This window comes from Pteropus alecto, unplaced genomic scaffold (assembly GCF_000325575.1).
Source record: "Pteropus alecto unplaced genomic scaffold, ASM32557v1 scaffold7, whole genome shotgun sequence".
Taxonomy (NCBI): Eukaryota; Metazoa; Chordata; class Mammalia; order Chiroptera; family Pteropodidae; genus Pteropus; species Pteropus alecto.
This window is the reverse complement of record NW_006494614.1, coordinates 31,412,545-31,434,669: the sequence shown is the minus strand read 5'-3', so window position 1 is coordinate 31,434,669 and position 22,125 is coordinate 31,412,545. Positions and strand designations below refer to the sequence as shown.

General features: G+C 34.0%; 1 protein-coding gene across 3 annotated transcripts in view; it reads right to left on the bottom strand.

Moving 5' to 3' along the window:
- The window catches only part of HMGCLL1 (3-hydroxymethyl-3-methylglutaryl-CoA lyase like 1), a 160,856-nt gene that overhangs the window by 71,070 nt on the left and 67,661 nt on the right, over positions 1-22,125 (bottom strand). For 2 of the 3 annotated variants that reach the window (XM_006926424.1, XM_006926425.1), the window contains 2 exons: positions 11,816-11,879; positions 8,151-8,339 (listed from right to left, as the gene is read on the bottom strand). In XM_006926424.1, coding sequence (XP_006926486.1) covers positions 8,151-8,339; positions 11,816-11,879 — 253 coding nt within the window. The remainder of the gene's footprint in view (positions 1-8,150; positions 8,340-11,815; positions 11,880-22,125) is intronic. The other variant, XM_006926426.1, reaches the window with a different exon arrangement.

Genomic DNA, 22,125 nt, shown 5'->3' with positions numbered 1-22,125 from the left:
TCTGAATAGATATATATATTCAATAGAATATTATGTATCCATAAAAAATGAGTCATCCTGACATCTGTGACAATATGGATGGTACTTGTGCTTGAGGGTATTATGCTAAGTCAAATAAGTCAGAGAAAGACAAACACTGAATGACCTTACTTATCTATGGGATCTGAACAAACAAACAACAATACCTCACCAAATTCCTAGAAAAAGACTTGAAAGTTTGGGTTATTAGAGATGTAGGTGGAGGGGTGAGAATTGGAGAAAGGTGGTCAAAGATAAAAATTTCCAATTATAAGTACTGGGAATGTAATGTACAACATGACAACTATAGTTACACTGCTATGTGTGTGTGTATGAAAGTTGTTGAGAATAAATCCTAAGAGTTCTTATCACAAAAAAATTGTCTTTTTCATTTTCTTTTTAATGTATCTATATGACATGATAGATGCTAATTAAGCTTATTTTTGTAATAATTTTATAGTGTATGTGAAATCAATACTGTACATCTTAAATTTATACAGTGATGTATGTCAATAATATCTCAATAAAACTGGAACATTTATTATAAAAAGTTTTACTTAATTTGAAAGTGTTTAGTAGAAATATGTAATCATAAGTTTATTCTTTTTGTAATTTATACAAATTTTTAAAAAATTTGTCAGTATAACTTAAATGTGTAACCTAGGTGAAAATAACTTGACTTATTGCTTAAGCAATTTTACATAATTTCTATATTTTATTTGATAGAAAAAATTACTGACTAAAGCAGGTGTCTAGAACCCCTGGGCTACAGACAAGTATCTGCCTCTGGCCTGTTATAAACCAGGCAGCATAGCAGGCGGTGAGCAGTGGGCAAGCGAATGAAGCTTCATCTGTATTTGCAGCTGCTCCTCAGCACTAGCATCACCGTGGACTCAGCTCCACCTCAGATCATCAGGGATTAGATTCTTACAGGAGCATCGGTCCCTGGTGCCAAAAAGGTTGGGGACCACTAGAGTAAAGGATGGTGGTTTATCCTGTTTCTTTATTGTCTATTATACCTAATAGCAGAGAGGCTATTGCACAGAAGGTAGCCAATAAATATTGTTTGGTTAAATGAGCATTTTAAAATAATTCATAAAATAATTCTAAATGGTAACAATTTATAGCTATAATTTCCATTTTACATTTTTCTCTATATTGAAGAAATTTATAAAGAAATGTGGAAAAAAATGTGTAGCTTCCAGATTAAGATTCCATATCTTTGACTTGCAGTTATTAAACTCCTCCTCCACTGTCTTTCAGTAATGAATGTACCATATACTGATAATAGTAAGTCTGATATTCTAAAGTGAGAATATAATAAAACTGAGCCACTGTGATCTAATAGTGTGTATTAATCCCACCTAGTTCAAATCCAGAACTAGAGATATTTAGAACCATTTGAGAAAGTTGTTCGAACAATAAAGCTAAAGGATTCTTGACTTTTTGCTGGGGGGTGGGGGGTTGTGTATGTGTGTGTTTAGTGCTGGCCAAATAACCATTAACTGGTTATATTAAAATAAGCCAAAAAACAGTTATGGGAAGAATACTTTGTGTTTAATACCAAACTAACCAATTTCAACCTAGTATTCTAAAGGATAAGGTCTGTGTCACATTACATTCAGGGGCAAGAGTGTATAAGCATAACATTTCCTTGCAAATATGAATTTTCAAGAGAAAAAAATAAGAACACATGAAAAGAAATCAGAAAATGAAAAACAATGTGTTTTTATACAAACAACAGGGCAAAACAATGAGATTTCCAAATTAAGGCCATATGTGTTGAGAGAGATGTGACAAGTACTTGGTTGAAAACAAGCTATTGAAATCAAGATTAAAACAATAAGCTGAGACATTTACACAACAGATAAGAGCAGTGCTCAAAAAGATAGTGATTTTTGAAATTTCCATGTCTTATGCCAAGGAGAGAATCACATCCTGTCCCAACACCCATTGATAATTTAAAATCCAAAGTTAAATCCTTATGAAAGACTAGACTGGTAAGAAAATAACTGTATGACTAGATTGTTATTTTTTGCCCTGAAGGTGATTAACAGCAACAAGGATTCATTTTAAATATTTTTTTTAACAAAGGTAAAATTAACTAGGATGAGTCTGTCCTCCTAATTCAAAACTTGCATTATGTGTGCAAAAAAATAAAAATAAAGAACAGCTTCAACTCAGGATTACTGTCTTACTTGATGCAATCAGAAATAAAGAAAAAGAAACATCTATTAATCTATATGGTCACACTAATAAAGTCAAAATTGCTAAGAAAACAAAAATTTTGATGAATTCTATCTGCTGTGTTAATTTTATTTATCTTTTCAAAGCAGCAGATGTTTCATTAATTTTCTTCTATTGTCTTTTCTATATTTCATTTATCTGTTCTAATTTTTATTATTTCCTTCTTCCTACTGACTTTGAGCTTTGAATTGACAAAAATTTGATAAGAGATTATATGAACATGTACTTTGATTTCTCTTAGTGCAACAATTCTTTTGCATATGAGGAAATGGTCATCTAGAAAGATACGAAGCTTTTCCAATATTAATTTACAGATAATGGAAAAGTCAGTGTCTTAGCATAATTTTGCTTGCAAGTCTTAAGTAAAAAAATATCCATTGGAAGGACACTGGGAATTTTCAAGAAAATTAAGCAAACATCACAGCACTTAGCTTTGTGGTGAGTAAAAAGTCATCAAGCAGCTTAGATATCCACCTTCTGCTCTCAGTTGCATGGTCCTTGACTCTGTTTTTCTGTGCACACCTGCTCTTCAGGGCTCCACCTCTGACCTTCTTAATCTCTGGGTCCCAAGAAAGATATTCTATCTAACATATGTTAGAGATTTTCCTGTATCCTATGAGCTATGACTTGTGGTAATAGATATCACAAGGTATAAATATTGTTCTCTATGCACACCCCTTTATCCCAGAGTGTCAATCCACTGTAAATTAAAGGAACTGATATGTGAGGAAACGATAATTTAAAAAAAAGTTAAGTCATGATTAAAAAGAAAAACAAAATCTTCTGCCGATGAATTCAGTGTTCTTTCTCCATTACTTTTCTGCCTATTAGAATTTTTTTAAGCAGAGAAAAAAACCTAATAATCAATTTGTATAACATTTGCCCATTTGATCAACATGGGGGAGGCAGAGCAGTTTTGAATATATTTTCTTTCATGGTGAGCTTCAAAGCTTAATCCATTGCATAAAGATTAAATACATTCATTTTTAGCACATTATAGAATCTCATGTGTTATTTTAAAATGATTAATTGAATGCCATCTAGCTCAGAAGCAACTTTTTCAAACTACCCTGTACATACCTGTGGATATGTAGATATAGATAAAACTTATCTTTGAGGACAAAACTTGTCAGATCACCTATTGCCAAAATCAGAGAGAAGTTCATATTAACAGAAAGATGTTGAAGATAAACAAAATAAAATTATTCAAATGTTTACTCATTTTTCATCACTATATAAGCAATCTGACTACGTGAAAAAATTTTAAAAAGGTACTTTGTTCATCTACACTATTATTTTTTTTACTTTTATGGCTCAAGTGCTCTGCTTGTACACACTTGAAAGCTGGACAGTGAAAAACTTCTGTTGGATTTATTTTCCTCCTTTTTTGATGATAACTTACACATCATCCCAATATTTTCCAACAGAATACCATGCTGGAGGAAGTTCATTATGTAGAAAAAAAAAAAAAAAAAAAAGACAAAAAGACAGAAAACAAAAACAACAACAACAAAAACTATTCAATAATCAGAAAGCTTCTCACAATACTAAATTAAAGTAAAACAGTTTCCTCAGAGCAGTATCGCTAAGATCTTTAACATCTGAATCTAACATCCATGACAGTGTCTGATCAAATAAGTATCTGTGGAATAAATTAACGATCCATCTTGTAAAACCTCTGGAGCAGCTTCTAATTTTCAATTTTTTGTTTTCTTTCTTGCTCATCGATTTCTATTTAGCTCTATAAAAGGTGTTGAAGAAATGAATAATATCTAATGCATGTATTTACGAAACACATTTGTAATCCAGTGAGCTAGGTCTCCTGGCTCTACTTAGAAATAAACTTTGTAATACAATTATTACTGTTATTATTAGTAGTAGTTTTAATTATAATGACCACAATAATAATATTAACCGATTATACTGTTACCAAGGCAATTGTTCTAGAAACTCTGCATCCCAACTCAATTGTATACATTCTATAGATAAAGAACTGAGAAACAGACTCATTTGGCTAGTGATTGAAATTTTAAAAACTTCTCCTTGAAAAACTAAAAAATGAATTACACAAAATATTTGATAGCAAATATTTGATAGCTGTTTGATAGCATTTAAACATTGGTTTAGTTAGAGTCAATATAGAAAAAGGAATGCTTTGATGTAAAAATTAGGTAAATAATTTTGTCTTTCTAAAAGAGAATAATAAACATATGGAAAACATGAGAAAAGGCACATTAAACAAAAGGTCTATTAAGTTTAAAAAAAAGCACATGACATTTCTTCAGGATTAAGCTAAATATTTTCTATTCTGCTCTGTCTGTATGCTGCCAATTAATTATTTGTGATATTAGCTCTCATTTATTTTATTTATTTCATTCTGTTTTTACCCAATTATGAACACTCAAATCATTTGGGTGCAGAAAAATAGAGACAGTATTGTTTAGTATTAAGTAGATTAAACAATTTGTTCACCGATGCTTTACTTAGGTACTTGGGAATATATAGGAAGGTGAAGTTCAATTTTTACATAAAAAAGTTAAGACAAGTATATTTGGTCATGTACATGTCTTCTTATTTCTATTTGGTCACCTCATTTTCTTGCTCTTTTGGTTTCGAGTGGTTATAAATATCCCACACTTCAATCTATAGTCTCAGAATTATTTCTCTATATTAATTTAATAATTATGAATTCTTGACTTCCATATAACCATCTACAGTCCTATAAGTCATATGTATATGTCATTAAAAAATGCAATAAAACCTGGAAACCCAAGAAAAATCTCTCCACTACCCTCTACTACAAGATTAGTATGTGCTTTCCAGACTGAGGGGGGATATTCTATTTATAACTCTCATTTGTTTCTTACCATGTGGCCAAGTTTCCACTTATTACATGTCTGCTTGCCTTAATATTAACTTCCAGTTTGGAGCACTGTAAATTGTTTCTCAACCCCTAAATTAAAGCAAATGATATCCACTCCACCTCTACCACCAATTTTACTAGAAGCCACTTCAAAGATTCCATTTTTTTAAAAAAATGAAGTATGGCCACTGCTTCCTGAAGCCAAGGTTAGCCTTGTTCATAATGAAGTGAAGCTTTCTCTGATTTTCCTTCTATTTAAACACTGACATTTTTTTTCCAAGACATTTTATTCTCCTCCATGGTTGTTGTTGCTCTTATTAAGGAATGGGAGATGGGAAAAGAAAAATGGCTCTGGTGGACTCTGCCTTAGTCAGTGTTCTTTGTGACCAGTACACGTGTGTTTGCAGTGACATTCCAGGATCACATTTTAGCTATCTTTATCAACATAAAAGTTCTAAAACATTTAAAGATTATCTCAGCTACACACAATTTCTAAGAGAGCAGCAGAGTATATTTCTTATGTTGTCACTGGCTTATTAAAATAAAAGCGAATGCAGAAAAGACAAAAAAAACAAAACAAAACACAAAACACCTCTATAACTTCAACTTTTAGCTTTTTCATCAAATCTCTACTTTTTGACCATTTTCTCAGATGTTCATTGATATTAGCCTCTGCAGCTTAATATCATGGTGCTTATTACACAAGCTACTGTCACTTTCTTCACCTATTTACACTGTGACTATAACTTAAGCTCCAAGGCAATGTATCACCAAACTGAAAGTACACTATTGCTTCCCCGGTCCCCAAGGCTCCATTCTGCACTCCTGCCCTGCATATATACATAGATCTTGGGCACATAGTTACAGATCAGAAAACAGTTACAGATACTTATAGTCACACTTTCTACTTACTACCACAGGAGCTGCTGAAGAGTAGAATATCCACCCCTCCTACACACCCACACAAAACCAGTTTGACTTAAATTGAAGATCTGTTCCTTCAGAAAAGGTTCTTGGGGCCTGAAGGTGCTTGCTATTCCACAGCCTTTTTAAAGCAATTTATCTGCTTGGGTCTTTCAAATACTGCAGGGCTTGGGAATTTGCACCCTAAATCTACATGAGGGTTGACAAAAGGTTATGATAAAGGGAGACTCTATTTCTCCTCCACTCAGAGTCAAGGCCATGAGAATGAATGTGCTTGCCTCCTCCCTTTGTGAGGTAGAATTTTTGCTGGTTCGCCCTTTGAACGAGGGCGTGGTATTTTGGGGGATCTCAGCCACACACAGGTTCTCATCCATGCTCCCCATCATGCTTGGGACCTAGGTTGTTTTGTGCCTCTCTGTATGGCTGTTACAGGATGGGCAAATGCCCCAGGATTTTAGTCCTCACCTCTTTGAAAATAGAAATTAGGCACTTCATTTAATTCAGCGATGTTATAATGGTGTTTCTCTTCTGAATATAATGGTCTTCTTTCAGTTCCTAGCACAACATCCCTGCCTTCCCAAGACCTTTTCCCAAACGATGTTTCATCTGCTTCACTTACTCTTTCCGTACACATTTCATGTACACGCGCGCATAAGCACACCTTATTGGGGTTAGTTCCTTCTCATTCTCTAGATCCGATTTTAAACATTACTTGCTCAGATTAGTCTTCCTTAACTGTTAAAATCACAAGGTGGTGTCAGCAGTATTTTATACTTGGGCATTTTCAAGAGGCAGACTGTCCTGAAGCAGAAGTTTAGGTTCCCAGATTCTGCACTGCAGCCCTTATCCCAAAGAACTAAACTATCATTTATTATATAATAAATGTACTACAGGAATAAAATATTACTCGGTGTTACCACATAGAGGATATAGAGAAATGGGTGGGGAAGACAGGAGGAGAAAGAGACAGACAGACAGACAGACATGTACCTCTTCGGGAACTTAGGAACTTGCTAGTCAGGAACACTTAATAAGTTACAGGTGCAGCTCAACAGAGACTCCTGAAGTGATGCCTAGTTCTCTATTGTTTTAGAAACTAAAATACTTAGGGAAGGAAAATTGTAAAAATTCCCACGCCTAAACGTCCATGGGATGTGATTTTCTCTTCTAATTCAATACAATGTTCCTTGCCTGCTTCCAGAGGATAAATTAGGATTTGTGCACATATGTTACAAAGTCAAAATAAGCCCTTGTGGGGCTTGATCTTCACATTGTTTTTTAACTTCTGCCAAGCAACTGTTCACTGTAGGACTTCCACATTAAGCTTCACATACTGATTGTCAGCTTCAACGAAAAGCTTTCATACAGTCTTATCTTTAGTAATCAAAATCTTGAGTTCTAAGAACATCAAATGAATCTATTTTTGCTGAGTTTAAGAAACTAACACGAATTTTAAAACAACACTTAAAATGCTATTTATATCTATTCTTTTAAAAACATTTAAAATAGCTAAGTTGTCATTAAGATTTAATAAGCATTTCTTAATTCTCCAACTTTCCAGATATCTTCATTTGATCATCTAATAGACTATATTTGATAAAAACCAGGGGTTCTTTCAAAAGTATGCTCCCCAACATGAGGAAAACATCTTAAAGTATTCTCGATTTCACCACCATATCTTCTCATAATAGAGCATCAAATTATCAAAAAGAGAATTCCATGATTACAACAGTATACTCTACTATCTTTGTGCTTTGCACTCCTCCAAATGCCATCATACTGCAGCCCATTAAATTTTATGGCTAGAAGCACATGGGAGTTGAAAAAAGCAGACAGGGCTTTAAGAGGATTAATACTTTAAAAAGAACAAATTCAAGAATTTTATCAAGTCCAATTAACAGTAATAAGAGACATCACCGCCCTAAAAAAAACATGTACAATTAACAAATATCTTCTGAGCGCTTGTCATGTAGCAAGCACAGTTTACACACAATATCCATAGCAATTTAAAACTGCTATCTCACTAAAGCTCTTAATATGTTTATATTACAAATGTGGATACACACATTTACACATACACACAAATAATACAAAATACCTGGAGGGCCGTAAGGATATTGGCTAAGGCCTGTCCGTATGTGTCATGACAGTGAACGGCAAGAGCACTGGGTGGGATTTCCTTTATGACACTTTCCAACATTCTCTTCATGCTTCCTGGAGTTCCCACACCAGTTGTGTCTCCCAGAGAGATCTCATAACAGCCCATGCCATACAGTCTCTTAGACACCTGAAGAGTTGGGACACGTGAAGAGTTAGTAAAACCATGGAAATGAACAGACTCGATCCCTATTGTTCCTAGCAAACATCATCTAGAGGTAAAAATCACAACTAAAATTGTTACATTTCCATGGAAAACATTTTAGTTTCCTGGTCTTTCTCCTTGCTCATTAAATCTTAAGTGTTTTATAAAACTTTGAATGACATTACTATAATTATCTTTTTTCTAATACTCAAGTTTGCATTAGAGTCATAACTGTCTAGCTACATGTTCAATTAGGATTTATAAACTATAATTTCAACTAAGGGAGGTTTGCTTTTCTCAACTCTTTAATCAAACAGAAGCATGACAAATTTACCTTGGAAGTAGCATTTCTCAACGCATTAGAATAGGCATCAAGAGACATCTATACCAATTTCAGCTCTGTCGCTCAGTACCTACGTAATTGGTAGAATCACTAAATAGTTCTGGCTTAATTTTGGGGGGTCATAAATGAATGTACTTGTGAATGTGACCTTGCATTTCTTGACTCAAGTGCTAAGTAGTGATCTTATAAAGAGGTAAATTGCAAGGTTCCTTCAAGCTGAATAACTAATGTTACTTTCAAAGAGGAATAAGATTTTGCATGAAAGCAGTGTGGTATTGTGACAAAGACATGCGTTCTGGATCAAACAGGCCTGGGTCTAAATCTCAGGTGCCACCCATGCTAGGAATGTGATACTAGGCAGAAGGTTAACCTTTTAAAACTTCAGTCTCTATTCTGTAAAATACAGACAATGAAACACCCTTATTTAGCATACTTTCTAAATCTTATTATTTAATTTTTTAAAGAGTTACAATAATAATGATGTTAATAATGGCATGGCTGGCTACAAAAATGAAATGAGAACACCTAGAAATCACTTTGTACAAAATACGGCACATGACCACTCATTAACTCATTTATTGTGTATTTCCTCAGTGCCATTTTATGCCAGGTACTGTGATAGGTGCTAGAATATAATGGGGACACAAATCTTGAGATGGCTCATGCTGTTATAGAACCTGGAGTCAAATGAAGATAGACCTTAATCAATCCCATTTGGGAATGTATAAATACAGCTAAAATATGAATTCTGAAACAAAGAAACAAGATTCTAAGAGCATGTGGCAAAGGAAACTGACCTAGATCTGTCAAACAGGAAGGGCCCAAGTGACAGCTTAAGGTAAAGTGAACATTAACTTGTTGAGAAGGCTGAGAAGAAAGGTATAAGAATAATATTCCAGGTAGAATATCAAAAGCAGAGGCTAGTGTATTCCAGGCAGCCAAAATATAAAATGCAAAGAGCACTTCAGGCAGAGAAACAGTCAAATGCAAAGGATAGTGTGATGAGGAAGCCAAAACCAAGAGGAAATGAAGCTACATAAAGGAGAGGTAGGCATGGGGCAGATATATAGGGCATGGCAAACCAACTAAGTTTAAGAGTTTGGTTGAGGATTCTATCATAAGAGTAATAAAAGGCCATGATAGAATCTGGGGTAGTGATGTTTTTCAGAAAGGCAATAACAATATGAAAACAGGTTGGAGGGTACTCAGAAGGGCTAACTAGTCCAGGTAGGAGGCAGTTATCAGATAGAAACTTGGATGAAATATCATAATGTTCATTCTTCTTTACTGCCTATTAAATGCTGGAATTTCTTAATGCTCAAATAGAGAAGCATGAGGTTACAAAGGAGAAACCTAACAGGTTGGAAGAAAATCACAAGTGTGGTGTCAAGGGAATACAAGAGACATACAAGTGTCAGGAAGGATAGAAGAGTCACTAATCCCAAATTCTGCTAAGGAGTCAAGATTAGGATTGAATACAATTTTGCACTTCTTGACTCAAGTGCTAAGTAGTTACCCTAAAAAGAGGGATTTCAGTGGAGTGAATAGTCTAGAATTCAATCTGGAGTATGATGAAGAGTTTTTGGCACATGAGAAAATGGACATCACTACTGTAGGCAGCCCTCTGAAGTTTAGATGTAGAAGGCTAGAGATATTCGATAACTATAAGAAGATGCTGAATTCTGAAAGTTTTCAGATGGAAGAGGCTTGAATATGTTCCAGTGTCAACAGGAAGAATTCCATCACCACTGAATAAGCAGGTGAGTAAATGAGGAGAAAGACTAGAGACTTGAATGAACAGAGTGAACACAATTTGCAAGAGAGTCATTGCAGAGAGTAAGAGAGTGGGTTGGCTACAAAATATATAAAATAGCCCATTCTATTGGACCTACAGAAGGCCCATCAAAGGCTGCTGGTCACAAATTTCTAATGTTTCCAATCTGCCTGTTACATGATTCTTTTCAGCATCTCCTCGGGCATGCTAGTGCAGGAATGGACAGCCTGAGTGTGTGTGTAATCCTTCCAAAGATGGCAGGAGGCAAAGGCAGAAGAGCGAGAGATTTGGCATATAGGCTGAGTTGGATTCAGGTTTTGTGGAGCCTAACGTTATACCATTTTTGAAGTGTTCTTTAAGAAAAAAAATATATATTTGTGAATATAAATTAATAACAGTCTTATATAACATCTGAACTTCATTTTTTTTATATATATATAGCATTTCTGCCTCTTTGTGCAAACGTCTTGCTTAAATAATGGACCATGAGATAGATATCTCTCATTGGAAAAATTTGCAGTAAATTTCAATAGTGCTAATGAATGCTCAAAAATAGAATTGGCTTTAGACAAACTGATAGTTTAGCCAGCTAAATTTTAATTTTTCTAACAATGCCATCTTCACTGCTTCCTACCATCCACATTACTAAATTTATGAAAATTAACAACCTTAACAACAGGTGCACATTAATATATTTCATATACAAATGAGTTTCAGAGATAATCTAATAAGATAGTCTAATGTAACCTCAAACTAAGCATTTTGTATTCATTGGTATTAATTAATAAACAGAAAGAGTAAGTAAAATGAACTTCAATAAGCAGGTCCTTAATGATTATATTCTAGTGCTGTAAAATTGCTCTTTGATAGCAACTCGAATCTCAGCAGTAAGACCTATAGGATCTCCAAGGAACAAAATACTGAAGCACTATATACTATGACACAAGTGCCAAAGAACTCAGGGGAAAATAAAGAAATGATACCTGAACAACCAAGGCAAAGTTAACAAATATGTGCATGAACTGCCCTGACATTTTGGTAGAAGTAGAAAGATCACTCACTATGTTCTACCCACAGAAAAACAAAACAAATATTTTTATTCCCTCCACCTTTGAGCTCCCAAATGTTAAAACTCGGGTGTTATTTAACTTTAAAACAGTTATAGCCAATATATAGGTCTTCAGTGTTACAATAAAACTATCAGCTAAGTAATCATATGTGTCCCACTCCGTGGTCCTCCTTAACCTTTGTTATGCAGGTGCAATAAATAGTAAGGAAAACAGTCCACTTTTAAAAATAATATGCATCATTTTACCGTGAAACAGAAAAACAGGCATATCCTACCTCTGTCACTTTTTGTGGTGTGATGCTTCCTTCATATGGACAGCCCAGGACACAAGACACGTACCTAAATTTAAAATATAGGACTATATAAACATGAGTGCATAATTTGCTTTCTAATTTCCATTTTATAAAAACAAATAGCCAAAAAGTCATCGAGAAAATTTATATCAGACTATTCTTCTTCTTTATTATTTAATTCTCAGACCAAACAAAAACAATTTTGGAACATTTTTAATTTAAGTCACATTTTCCTCTTTCTAATAATTATAATTTGATATATGTTATTTGATGGCAGATAGGAATAAAATAACAGGTATTTATCTTGTGGGGTCTTTATACTAGAGCAGGATATGATATTTGAAGAAGAAAATATCAGTGAAATATATAGTTTGACTTAAATAAGTACATACATTCGACTGTTGACTATCCAGGTCTTTGGAGCCATACAGAAGAGAGCATGTAGATGACTAATTGAACTTTTCTCTTCACTCCCATCTGGATGTTTTGGCCTCATGTAGACAGTCATTAATCACCCCAAATCTCCTAGAACTGGCCACAACCTCAAAATTCATCTTGTTTATCTCGCGGGTATATCTAAATCATTCCAAACAGAAGAGTGTCTAGTCTGTGTTTAAAAGGCTCCAAATAAAGATATTTCATAAGTTTCTCCAACAATTGAATATAAAAAGTCAAGCCTCTCCTACAAGGACAATGATACATTTCCATCTTAAAGTATTAAGCTTTAGGAAAAAAGTCCGTTTTAGCTATTGTCAGCTCAACACCAATCCCATTTTATTAAACTTTCCTCAGAGACTTTGCAACACTTGTATTAAAATAATGCATCACGTATCTGATTGTAAAGAATGAAGCAACTCACATGAGAGAAAGGAGTGGTGGGAAATGAGGCTGGAAATCTAGTTCTTTGGGCCAGAATATGAAAGGCTTTAGATAGCAAGGCCGTTGAATGCCATGCCAAGGAATCTGAACTTTGAGATCACTCAAAATTATTAGAAAAGGTAGTGACAAGATCAGATTTGTTTTCTAGAAATGTAACTCTGAGAACTCTGGAAGTGGTTGCCAGAGGAAAAGTGGAGGCAAAAGCATGATAGAAGGCAATACCACATTTCCTTGACTCTAAGATGCTGTCCATTGGAAGATATACTGTGAATTTCATAACAGGTTTTGGAATACATTAAATGATTCACTACATATCCATTGCTTCTAAAGATATAACCTAATTTCAAAATTATTAAAATGTCAATAAAATTGTATTTCGGAATTAAAATAAATAAGCAGTTCCATAAGCCAGGCACAAAGTTATGAGAACAGAGGAGAAAAGAAGGCAAATTTAAGTAAAATTTGAAAGTAATGCTGGGCAGGAAACCCCTCTGTGCTCTTCTAATTACTATAAGCCTATTGTAAGAATAATCTGAATAAATTTCATCAACACGTGAAAAGAAAATGGTCTTATATAAACAACCCTGGAGAAGGTGGCTAAGAATGAAAAATAAATATTTTCAATTTAGATATAATGATTATAGAGAATGTATTGAAAATATAAGTACATTGGTTCTGAACCCAAAATATCTAGAAGTGAGTAAATAGAAAATCCAAGCCATCCATTAACATGCCATCCTTCTAAATGTGAAAGACAAAACAAGCAAAAAAATAATTGCAAAACAACATATTAAAAAAAAACCCTTTCCTGAATTCTTAACATATTACCTGACCACAGCTTACCCCTTTATACCATAACCCTGAGTCTCTTCGTGTGCATTTTCATTCACTCAAGTTTTCCCACTGGTCCATCCCAGGCCTATGGTTTGCCAAGTCTTCACACTCCATTGTATTTCATCTTCATATGCTCTCCATCCTATCCTTGTAAGCTGAGTAGTCATTTTTTTAACCTATTCACATGTGGTTACTTTCTCCAAAGTGAATGTGATGGTTCTCAAATATGTTCATTAACTGTGCTTAAACACTGTAAAACAGAAGTTAGCAAACTAAGGCCCAAAAGCCAAATCCTGCTCATCACTCTGCAAAGAAAATTTTATTGGAACAAACCCATGCTCATCTGGTTACCTATTATCCATGGCTACTTTTGTACTATAACAGCAGAGTTGAGTAGTTGAAACAGAGACCACCTAACCCACAAAACAAAATATTACTGTCTGGCCTTTACAGAAAAAGCTTGCCAACAACTAATAAAAAGTGAGGCATTTTCATGTATGTGCAAAGGCCTCCATCATGATGAAAAGATGCTACCTTATCTGCTTTGACTAGTGGCTAACATCAGTTTCTAGACTTCTGCTCTTCTCTATTGCAGTGGTTCTTAACCTCAGCTGTACAGAATTACCTGGGGAGCTTAAAAAACAAAACAAAACACAACCCTGGTGGTTATGATACACTCTATAGTAATTAAATCAAAAACTCAGAAAATGGAATCTAACCACTAATATTTTAAAATAATTTTTAAATTTCCACTATTCTGCCAAAATTGAAAAACACTCAACTACTAACAATACAGCTGCACCTGGATTGACTGATTCCCTTGTGTAAAAAGTGATATTACACAGACTTGAGAGTATCTAATCTCAGGAATCTCTTCACTACTACGCCATAGCACTTTTATCCATCTTTGATTGGTTGGTGGTTTAATTTAAAATCTTTACTGTGAGTGTCTTTCCACGGTGATTTTAGTTTCTAAAGGAGTTTCATGAGTCTTGAGTTATTTAAATGCCCCTATAAAGCAGACCTGACTCCCTTGCCCTTGCCCTGCAGACTTTATCAGTTACTGGACACATTTCTATCCTGATTTCTCAGTGGGGTTTCTACAATACTCATGTGTCATAAATCTACAACCAATAACTACACAGTATAGGTTTCAGTGACTTTGCATTGGTAAGGAGGTGCTTTCAGGTTCTAAGAAAACTCCATATTTACAAATCCATAGTTTAGTGGAATATCTATCTTTTCCCAGATAGACATTAAAATCCTATTTCCAAGCCCCTAGGGACTATGTGTGGGATACATACCCCCACATATTAGTGGCATCAATCTGCATGCTTAGCATATTTTCTTTGATGAAATCTGGGGACTGTCTTTTATTTTCTGAGCTTGGCTATATGTTTTAAAAGTCATGTTTGTAATGGAAACAGGAAATGGAGTCTCTGCATCAGCTCAGTCTTTCTTTCTCTAGCCATTATGCAGGTAAATCCAGGAACAACTCCAAATCTCCTTGTGAACATGACAAATCGATTGCTTGAAACATTTGGATGACATATTAAATTCAATATGTCCAAAATGATGCTCATCCCTGTTTCTCCTGCATTTGTCACTTTTTAAAAATGAGGTAGTCATTTTCAGAGTCTTTTCTGCTAAATCACTTGAAGGTCACCTTGGGAACATATTCATAGATTGGCTAATTCTTCCCCTCTAGCCTCTACAGCTTGAATCTCTGCCAGTGACAGCCCACATGCACAGAATAGTCCATGAGTACCCTCTCCAGGAAAGGCACAGATGTCTCCTACATGCTCTCCTTGTCTCTAGTTTCATGCCACTCCTTTTTACTCCAATATCTATTGCCAAAATAATATTCCTAGAGAATAACTCTAACTACATAATTGTCCATTTTGAAGATCTTTAGTGACTTGCCATTGTCTACTAAATAACCTTGCTATTCATGTTCAGCAATTTGTGAAACTTCAATTTAACTTTCTACTACTCTTCTATAATCAACCTCAAAAACTCCTATTCTGGTAAAATAAACGTCTTCCTGTTACCCAAATATTTCTTGAGATTTCTCTTCACTATGCCTTTGTTCTTTGTATATTTCCTCCTCTGACTAAAAAGGCCATTATTTCTTATTATGTTCCATATATTTATTTATCTTTAATGACTTCAATTTATTAACACTTTCTCCAAGAACTTTCTCTAAATAACTTCAGAGAAAGTTAATATAGTCTTACTTTAAACTTTATTTTTTTACACTTTTAATTTATTTTTTTAAGTGTAGTTGGTATATAATCTTATATTGGTTTTATTAGTTTCATGTGCACAATAGTTTTTTTTGACATTTTTATACCTAACAATGTGATCACCCCACTAATTCTAATTATCTGTCACCGTGTAAACTTATCACAATGTTTTTGACTATATTCCCCTTCCCTTTTTCATTTCATCCCCTCTCTTCTGGTAACCATCTCTTTGGTCTCTTTTTCTATGAGTCTGTTTCTGTTTTGTTTGTTTTGTTGTTTCGGAGTCCACATATAGTGAAAACATATGGTATTTGCATTTCTCTACCTGACTTAACTTAGCAATAACTACCTCTAGATCCATCCATGTTGTTGCAAATAGCAAGATTTCATTCTTTTTTTATTTCTGGATGATATTCCATTGTGTGTGTGTGTGTGTATGTGTGTGTGTGTGTGTGCGTGCACGCACATCTCCTTTATCCATTCATCTATCGATGAACAGCTGATGAACAGCTAGGGTGCTTCCATATCTTGGTTATTGCAAATAATGCTGCAATGAACGTAAGGGAGCATATATCTTTTCAAATTAGTGTTTTTGTTTTCTTTGGATGAATACTTGTTTGTATAGCATATCTATTTTTAGTTTAGTTTTTTTTTTTTTTGAGGAATTTCCATACTGTTTTCCATAGGGGCTGCTGCACCAGTTTGCAGTCCCACCAACAGCGTACAAGGGTCCTCTTTACTCAACATCCTCACCAACACATGTTATTTGTTGACTACTTGATAATAGCCTTTCTGACTGGTGTGAAGTAGTAACTTGTGGTTTTGATTTGCATTTCCCTGATGATTAATGATGTTGAGCATCTTTTCATGTCTGTTGGCCATCTGTATGTCTTCTTTAGAGAAATTTTTTCACGTCCTCTGCCTCCTTTACAAGCAAATTGTTTATTTTTTTGTTAGTGAGATGATGTGTTTCTTATATATCTTGGATATCAACCCCTTATTGGAGACATCATTTGTGAATATATTCTCCCATTCAGTAGGCTTTTTGTTTTGTTGAAGGTTTCCTTTGCTGTGCAGAAGCTTTTCAGTTTGATGAAGTCTCATTTGTTTATTTTTGCTTTTGTGTCCTTTGTTTGCAGGGATGTATCCAAAAAGGTACTACTGAGACTGATGTCACATAATTTACTTCCTATGTTTTCTTCTAGCAGTTTTATGGTTTCAGGCCTTACACAGAACCTTCCAAGACTAATCCAGGAAGAAACATAGAATCTGAACAGACCTATTACTAGCAATAAAATTGAAGCAGTAATCAAAAAATTCTCAACAAACAAAAGCCCAGGACCAGATGGCTTCACAGGTAAATTCTACTAAACACTTAATAAAGAATTAGTATGTATCCATCTCAAACTATTCCAAAAAACTGAAGAGAAACACTTCCAAACTCATTCAATGAGGCCAGCATTACCCTGATACCAAAACTAGACACTACAAAAAAAAATTACAGGCTAATATCTCTGTGAACATAGATGCCAAAATTCTCAACAAAATACTAACAAACTGAATTCGACAGTACATTAAAAGGATTATACATCATGATCGAGTGGGATTTATGTTAGTAATGTAAGTATGGTTCAACATCCACAAAACGATTAATATCATGATTCATCACATCAACAAAACCAAAGGTAAAAATCATATGATTATCTCAATAGATGCAGAAAAAGAATTTGACAAGTCAATATCCATTTACGATAAAAACTCCCAACAAACTGGGTACAGAAGGAACTTACCTCTACTTGATACAGGCTATGAAAAAACCACAGATAATATCATACTCAATGGTGAAAAGCTGAAAGCTCTTCTTCCTAAGATCAGGAACAAGACGATGCCCACTCTCATCATTATTATTCAATATAGCACTAGAAGTCCTAGCCATGGCAGTATTTTAAACTTGAATAGGATTTATCTATATGTCTGAATGTACTTGCCTTTTTTTATAACGTCATAATTATTTCTATACATATTATTTACCCAGTCTGCTGGTAACTCTTAAAATTAGGCTAATTTTTTCATTTTGATATTCTACATAGTATTGTAAGATAGCACACCACATAAAACAATTAATATTTCTTGAATGAATTAATGCATTGAGTTAATATGTCATTTTTACCTTCTGAATAATTTTCTATAAAATTCCTCATCTATACAATAAATGGATAGCTAGATCCAGATTATTAATGTTCTCAATCCTGAAGCTAGACATGAGAGCACATATTTGGAAGTTCAGATTTGGAACCTTGTTTTAAATATTATTTAGGATGACAGAGTAATAAAGAGATCACCATCCATATTGAACCTAATTGTGCTAAACTTAACACAAAGCAAGTCATTATAATAAACTCTGTGGATAGAAATGTGAGTTGTTTTATTTGTGCTTGTTGAAGCCATTATCAGTAAAGACAGTCCCTGATTTACAATGGTTCAACTTACAATTTTTTGACTTTAGGATGGTGAGAAAGCCATACACTTTTGGCAGAAACCATACTTCCAGTTTTGAATTTTGATCTTTTCCCAGCCTAGCAATATGCAGTAGTATACATTCTTGTGATGCTGGGCAGTGCCAGTGAGCTGGGGCTCCCAGTCAATTATGAGATAACTAGGCTAAACAAATGATTCCCTATAGTGTATTAATTATATTAGAGGATTTTGCACACTGTAGGCTAATGTAAGTGTTTTGAGCATGTTTAAGGTAGGCTAGGCTAAGCTATGTTTGAGGGTTAAGTTCATTAAATGCATTTTCAATGTACAATATTTTCAACTTATGATGGGTTTATCACAACATAACCTCATTGTAAGTTGAGGAGCATCTGTATTGTGCAAAATCATGATACAAGGCAAAAACTGAGGCTTTTGAGTCTTTAACAACTTTACCTAATAGAAGTGAATCATGAAAACACACATACAGTCAGGCCTTCCCTAAGCCTACCTCCCAACAATTATCCCATGTTCCTACAATCATCCTGGCAAATAGAAACAAAAAAGATGTGTAAAAGACTTGAATAAGTGTCACAAACACTTAAAGTGGAAATAGTCAACCATTGTTATCCTCAGAAGAAAAAACAATTTCAAGAGTGATAAGATGACATGTAAAGCCAATTAGAGGTAAGTAAGGAATTTAACTATAGGAGCTGCTCTGATGCACTGGTACAAAATGTATCAGCCTATAGACAATACAAAATAGCACTACTAATAAGCCAATCAAAAATAATTTTTGAGAGGCTATTATGCACTTATCACTGTGGATGATATAAGAAAAAAAGACTGCCCCTGGGTCGCAAAGAGCAAATCTGCTTAGATTCTCCATTTACTCTAAAAAGCTAATTTTATGAGAGATGGCAAAATATTATTTCCTCAAAAGTTCTACAAAATGGTTATTTAGGCATGACCAAACAAACACAGCGTATGCATATTAACTATTGCTGGGTATGTGTTATTCTGGTACACAGCAGTGATTGAATATCTAAGGCTAAAAAAAAAGTATAAACTCTCATATAGACCATATGTATGAAAGAAAATAGCTTTAACAGATGTCTTATTTTTAGTTTTATGTACATATTATGGTAAATTATGATGTGAATTGCTCTTCCAGGCCAACACAAAGGCCTCAGTTTAATAGAAGTTATAAAGGAACTTGACCAATAAGCTGTCCACTTATAAGAAGATGGAGCCATATGTGCAAGTCATTTCCATTGGGGTAGATCATCCAATGGAAGGTATTTGCTATATCAGTCATGAGAAACACTGCCTACCAGTCACTGTGTATTTAAAAAACTGAGCTCTAAATAAGAGGCTCACTATCTCACTCAGTAAGGCTGCTATAACCTATAGGGTCAGGATCAGAATCCAAAATGACATTTTGCATTAGACAGGGGAAGGATAGGAAGTACAATATGTGGAACATGACCTAGATGGGTTGGCTAACAAACAAGCAGGTTGCAAGTTCTTGAATGAATTTGTTGAGTTATAAATTATCTCTCAAAGAGAAAACCAGTAAAATGGATTAAAGACTTAAATGGGAGACCTAAAACCATACATTGCAAAGAAGAAAACACAGGCACTAAGCTCTTGGATGTCAGTCTTGGCAATGTTTTTGTAGATTTGACTTCGAAAGCAAGGGGAACAAAAACAAATATAAACAAATGGGTCTACGTCAAACTAAGAAAACTGCACAACAAAGGAAACCATCAACAAAATGAAAGGTGGCTGATTGAGGACATTTACCAATATTTTCAATAAGAGTTAATATTCAAAATGTGTAAAGAACTCATACAACTCAACAACAAAAATAAACCAACAACCTGGTTTAAAAAATAGGCAGAGAATCTGAACATTTTTCCAAGGAAGGCATACAGTTCACCAAGTGGCACTTGAAAAGGTGTTTAACATCACTAATTAGGGAAATGCAAAGCAAAACTACAGTGAATTATCACTTCACAACTTTTAGATTGGTTATTATCAGGAAAACAAAAAATAACAGGTGTTGGGAAGATGTGTAGAAAAAGGAACTCTCATGCACTGTTAGAGGGACTGTAAATTGGTGCGGCCACTATGGAAAACAGTGTGAAGCTTCCTCAAAAAATTAAAAACAGAACTACCATATGATCCAGATATTCTACTTCTGGGTATTTACCTGAATAATATGAGAACACTAACTTAAAAAGATATATGCTCACCTATGTTCACTGCAGCATTATTTAAAATAGCTGAGATATGGAAAAAAATCTAAGTGTTCATCAACCAATGAAAGGATAATGAAGATGTCATGTGAGCGCGCGCACACGCACTCACACACATACACACATACACAATAGTCTACCACTTGGCCATAAAAAAGATAAAATATTGCCATTAATGACAACATGGATGGATCTTAAAGATATTATGCTAAATGAAATAAATAAAACTGAAAAGGACAAAGTCATATGATTTCACTTATAAATGGAATATAAAAAAAGAAAAGAAATGAACTAACAAGACAAAAACAAACTCAGATACAAACAATGAATTGTAGGTTACTAGAGGAGAAGTGGGTTAGAGGGAGCACAAAATGGGTAAAGGAGGTCAAACATATGATGAAAGATGGAAACTAGACTTTTAGTGATAAGCAAGCTACAGTGCATATAAATATGGAATTATAATATTGTACACCTAAAACTTATATAATGTTATTAACCAATGTTACCTCAGTAAAAATAAGTTATGACTAAAGTAAACATTATCGCATTCTGAAATTGTCTTTGTTTTTGTGTATCTGTTTTCTATGATTGTCTTGATTAGTTTAATTACTAACTTGCCTTTTACTCCCTGTTCTCATTAACTCGGTACTTTTACATTTTTGGGGAATTTGAGGAGAAATTCAACAGTTATAGTTCACAAATATTTTTTCAGTTTGTATTTTTTTTGAAACAATGGATGAATAATTTTATTTGGCTCCTAAGAAAAATTTTAAAAATGTACTTCTTTTAACTTTCAGTAGGCTCAGACTTTAAAGAGATTAACCATGGTTCAAACTATTGCAACACTATTTTACAGGAGAGGCTCAACATAATTATGTTAAAAATCTTTGGTCTGATATGCACGACTGATGACCTTGTAAATTTTAATATACATTTATAAGCATTTTAATAGTGAAATTAATAATGGCACCTTAATGATAGATACTTTTAAATTAATATTCTCACAAATAGCATGAGCATGTGACTCATGTAATTTCATTAAAGAGAAATTGATACTTGCTTTAGACAAAAAAGAAGAAACCCTGAATGTCTTATATGATATATTAGATCAGTACATATCTTGAGGCATTTCAATTTGAAAAGGATCTTCACAAACTAAGACAAATAAATGCCACTGATAAGAGTGAAAATGATTAGATTTAACATAGGCTTTTGTTTTTCCTTGCCCTTTTAACTTTTTAAAATTCAGTCGTAATAAAAATAACCTAGATTTTTAAATATGTCATGCGAATTACACATTAAAGAATGAAGTCCAAATTCTAGACATTTCATTGCTCATTCTCATAGAGTGTATATGCAGCAGTAGTTACCTGAATCTGCATTTTATGTCAATCATTTTGGCATAGTATCTTTTCTTAATGTGTCCCAGATGTTATGTAAAGTTCTGAACATGTTTTAAAAATGTGTACATATACATGTGTAAGTGTGTGTTTTTCGGAAGGGAGGGAATCAAACAATAGCCTGCATAACTATTAAAAACTGCTATTTTGACCAAATAAAAGTTTACTATTTTTATAAAAAATTAAATGGTGAGCAT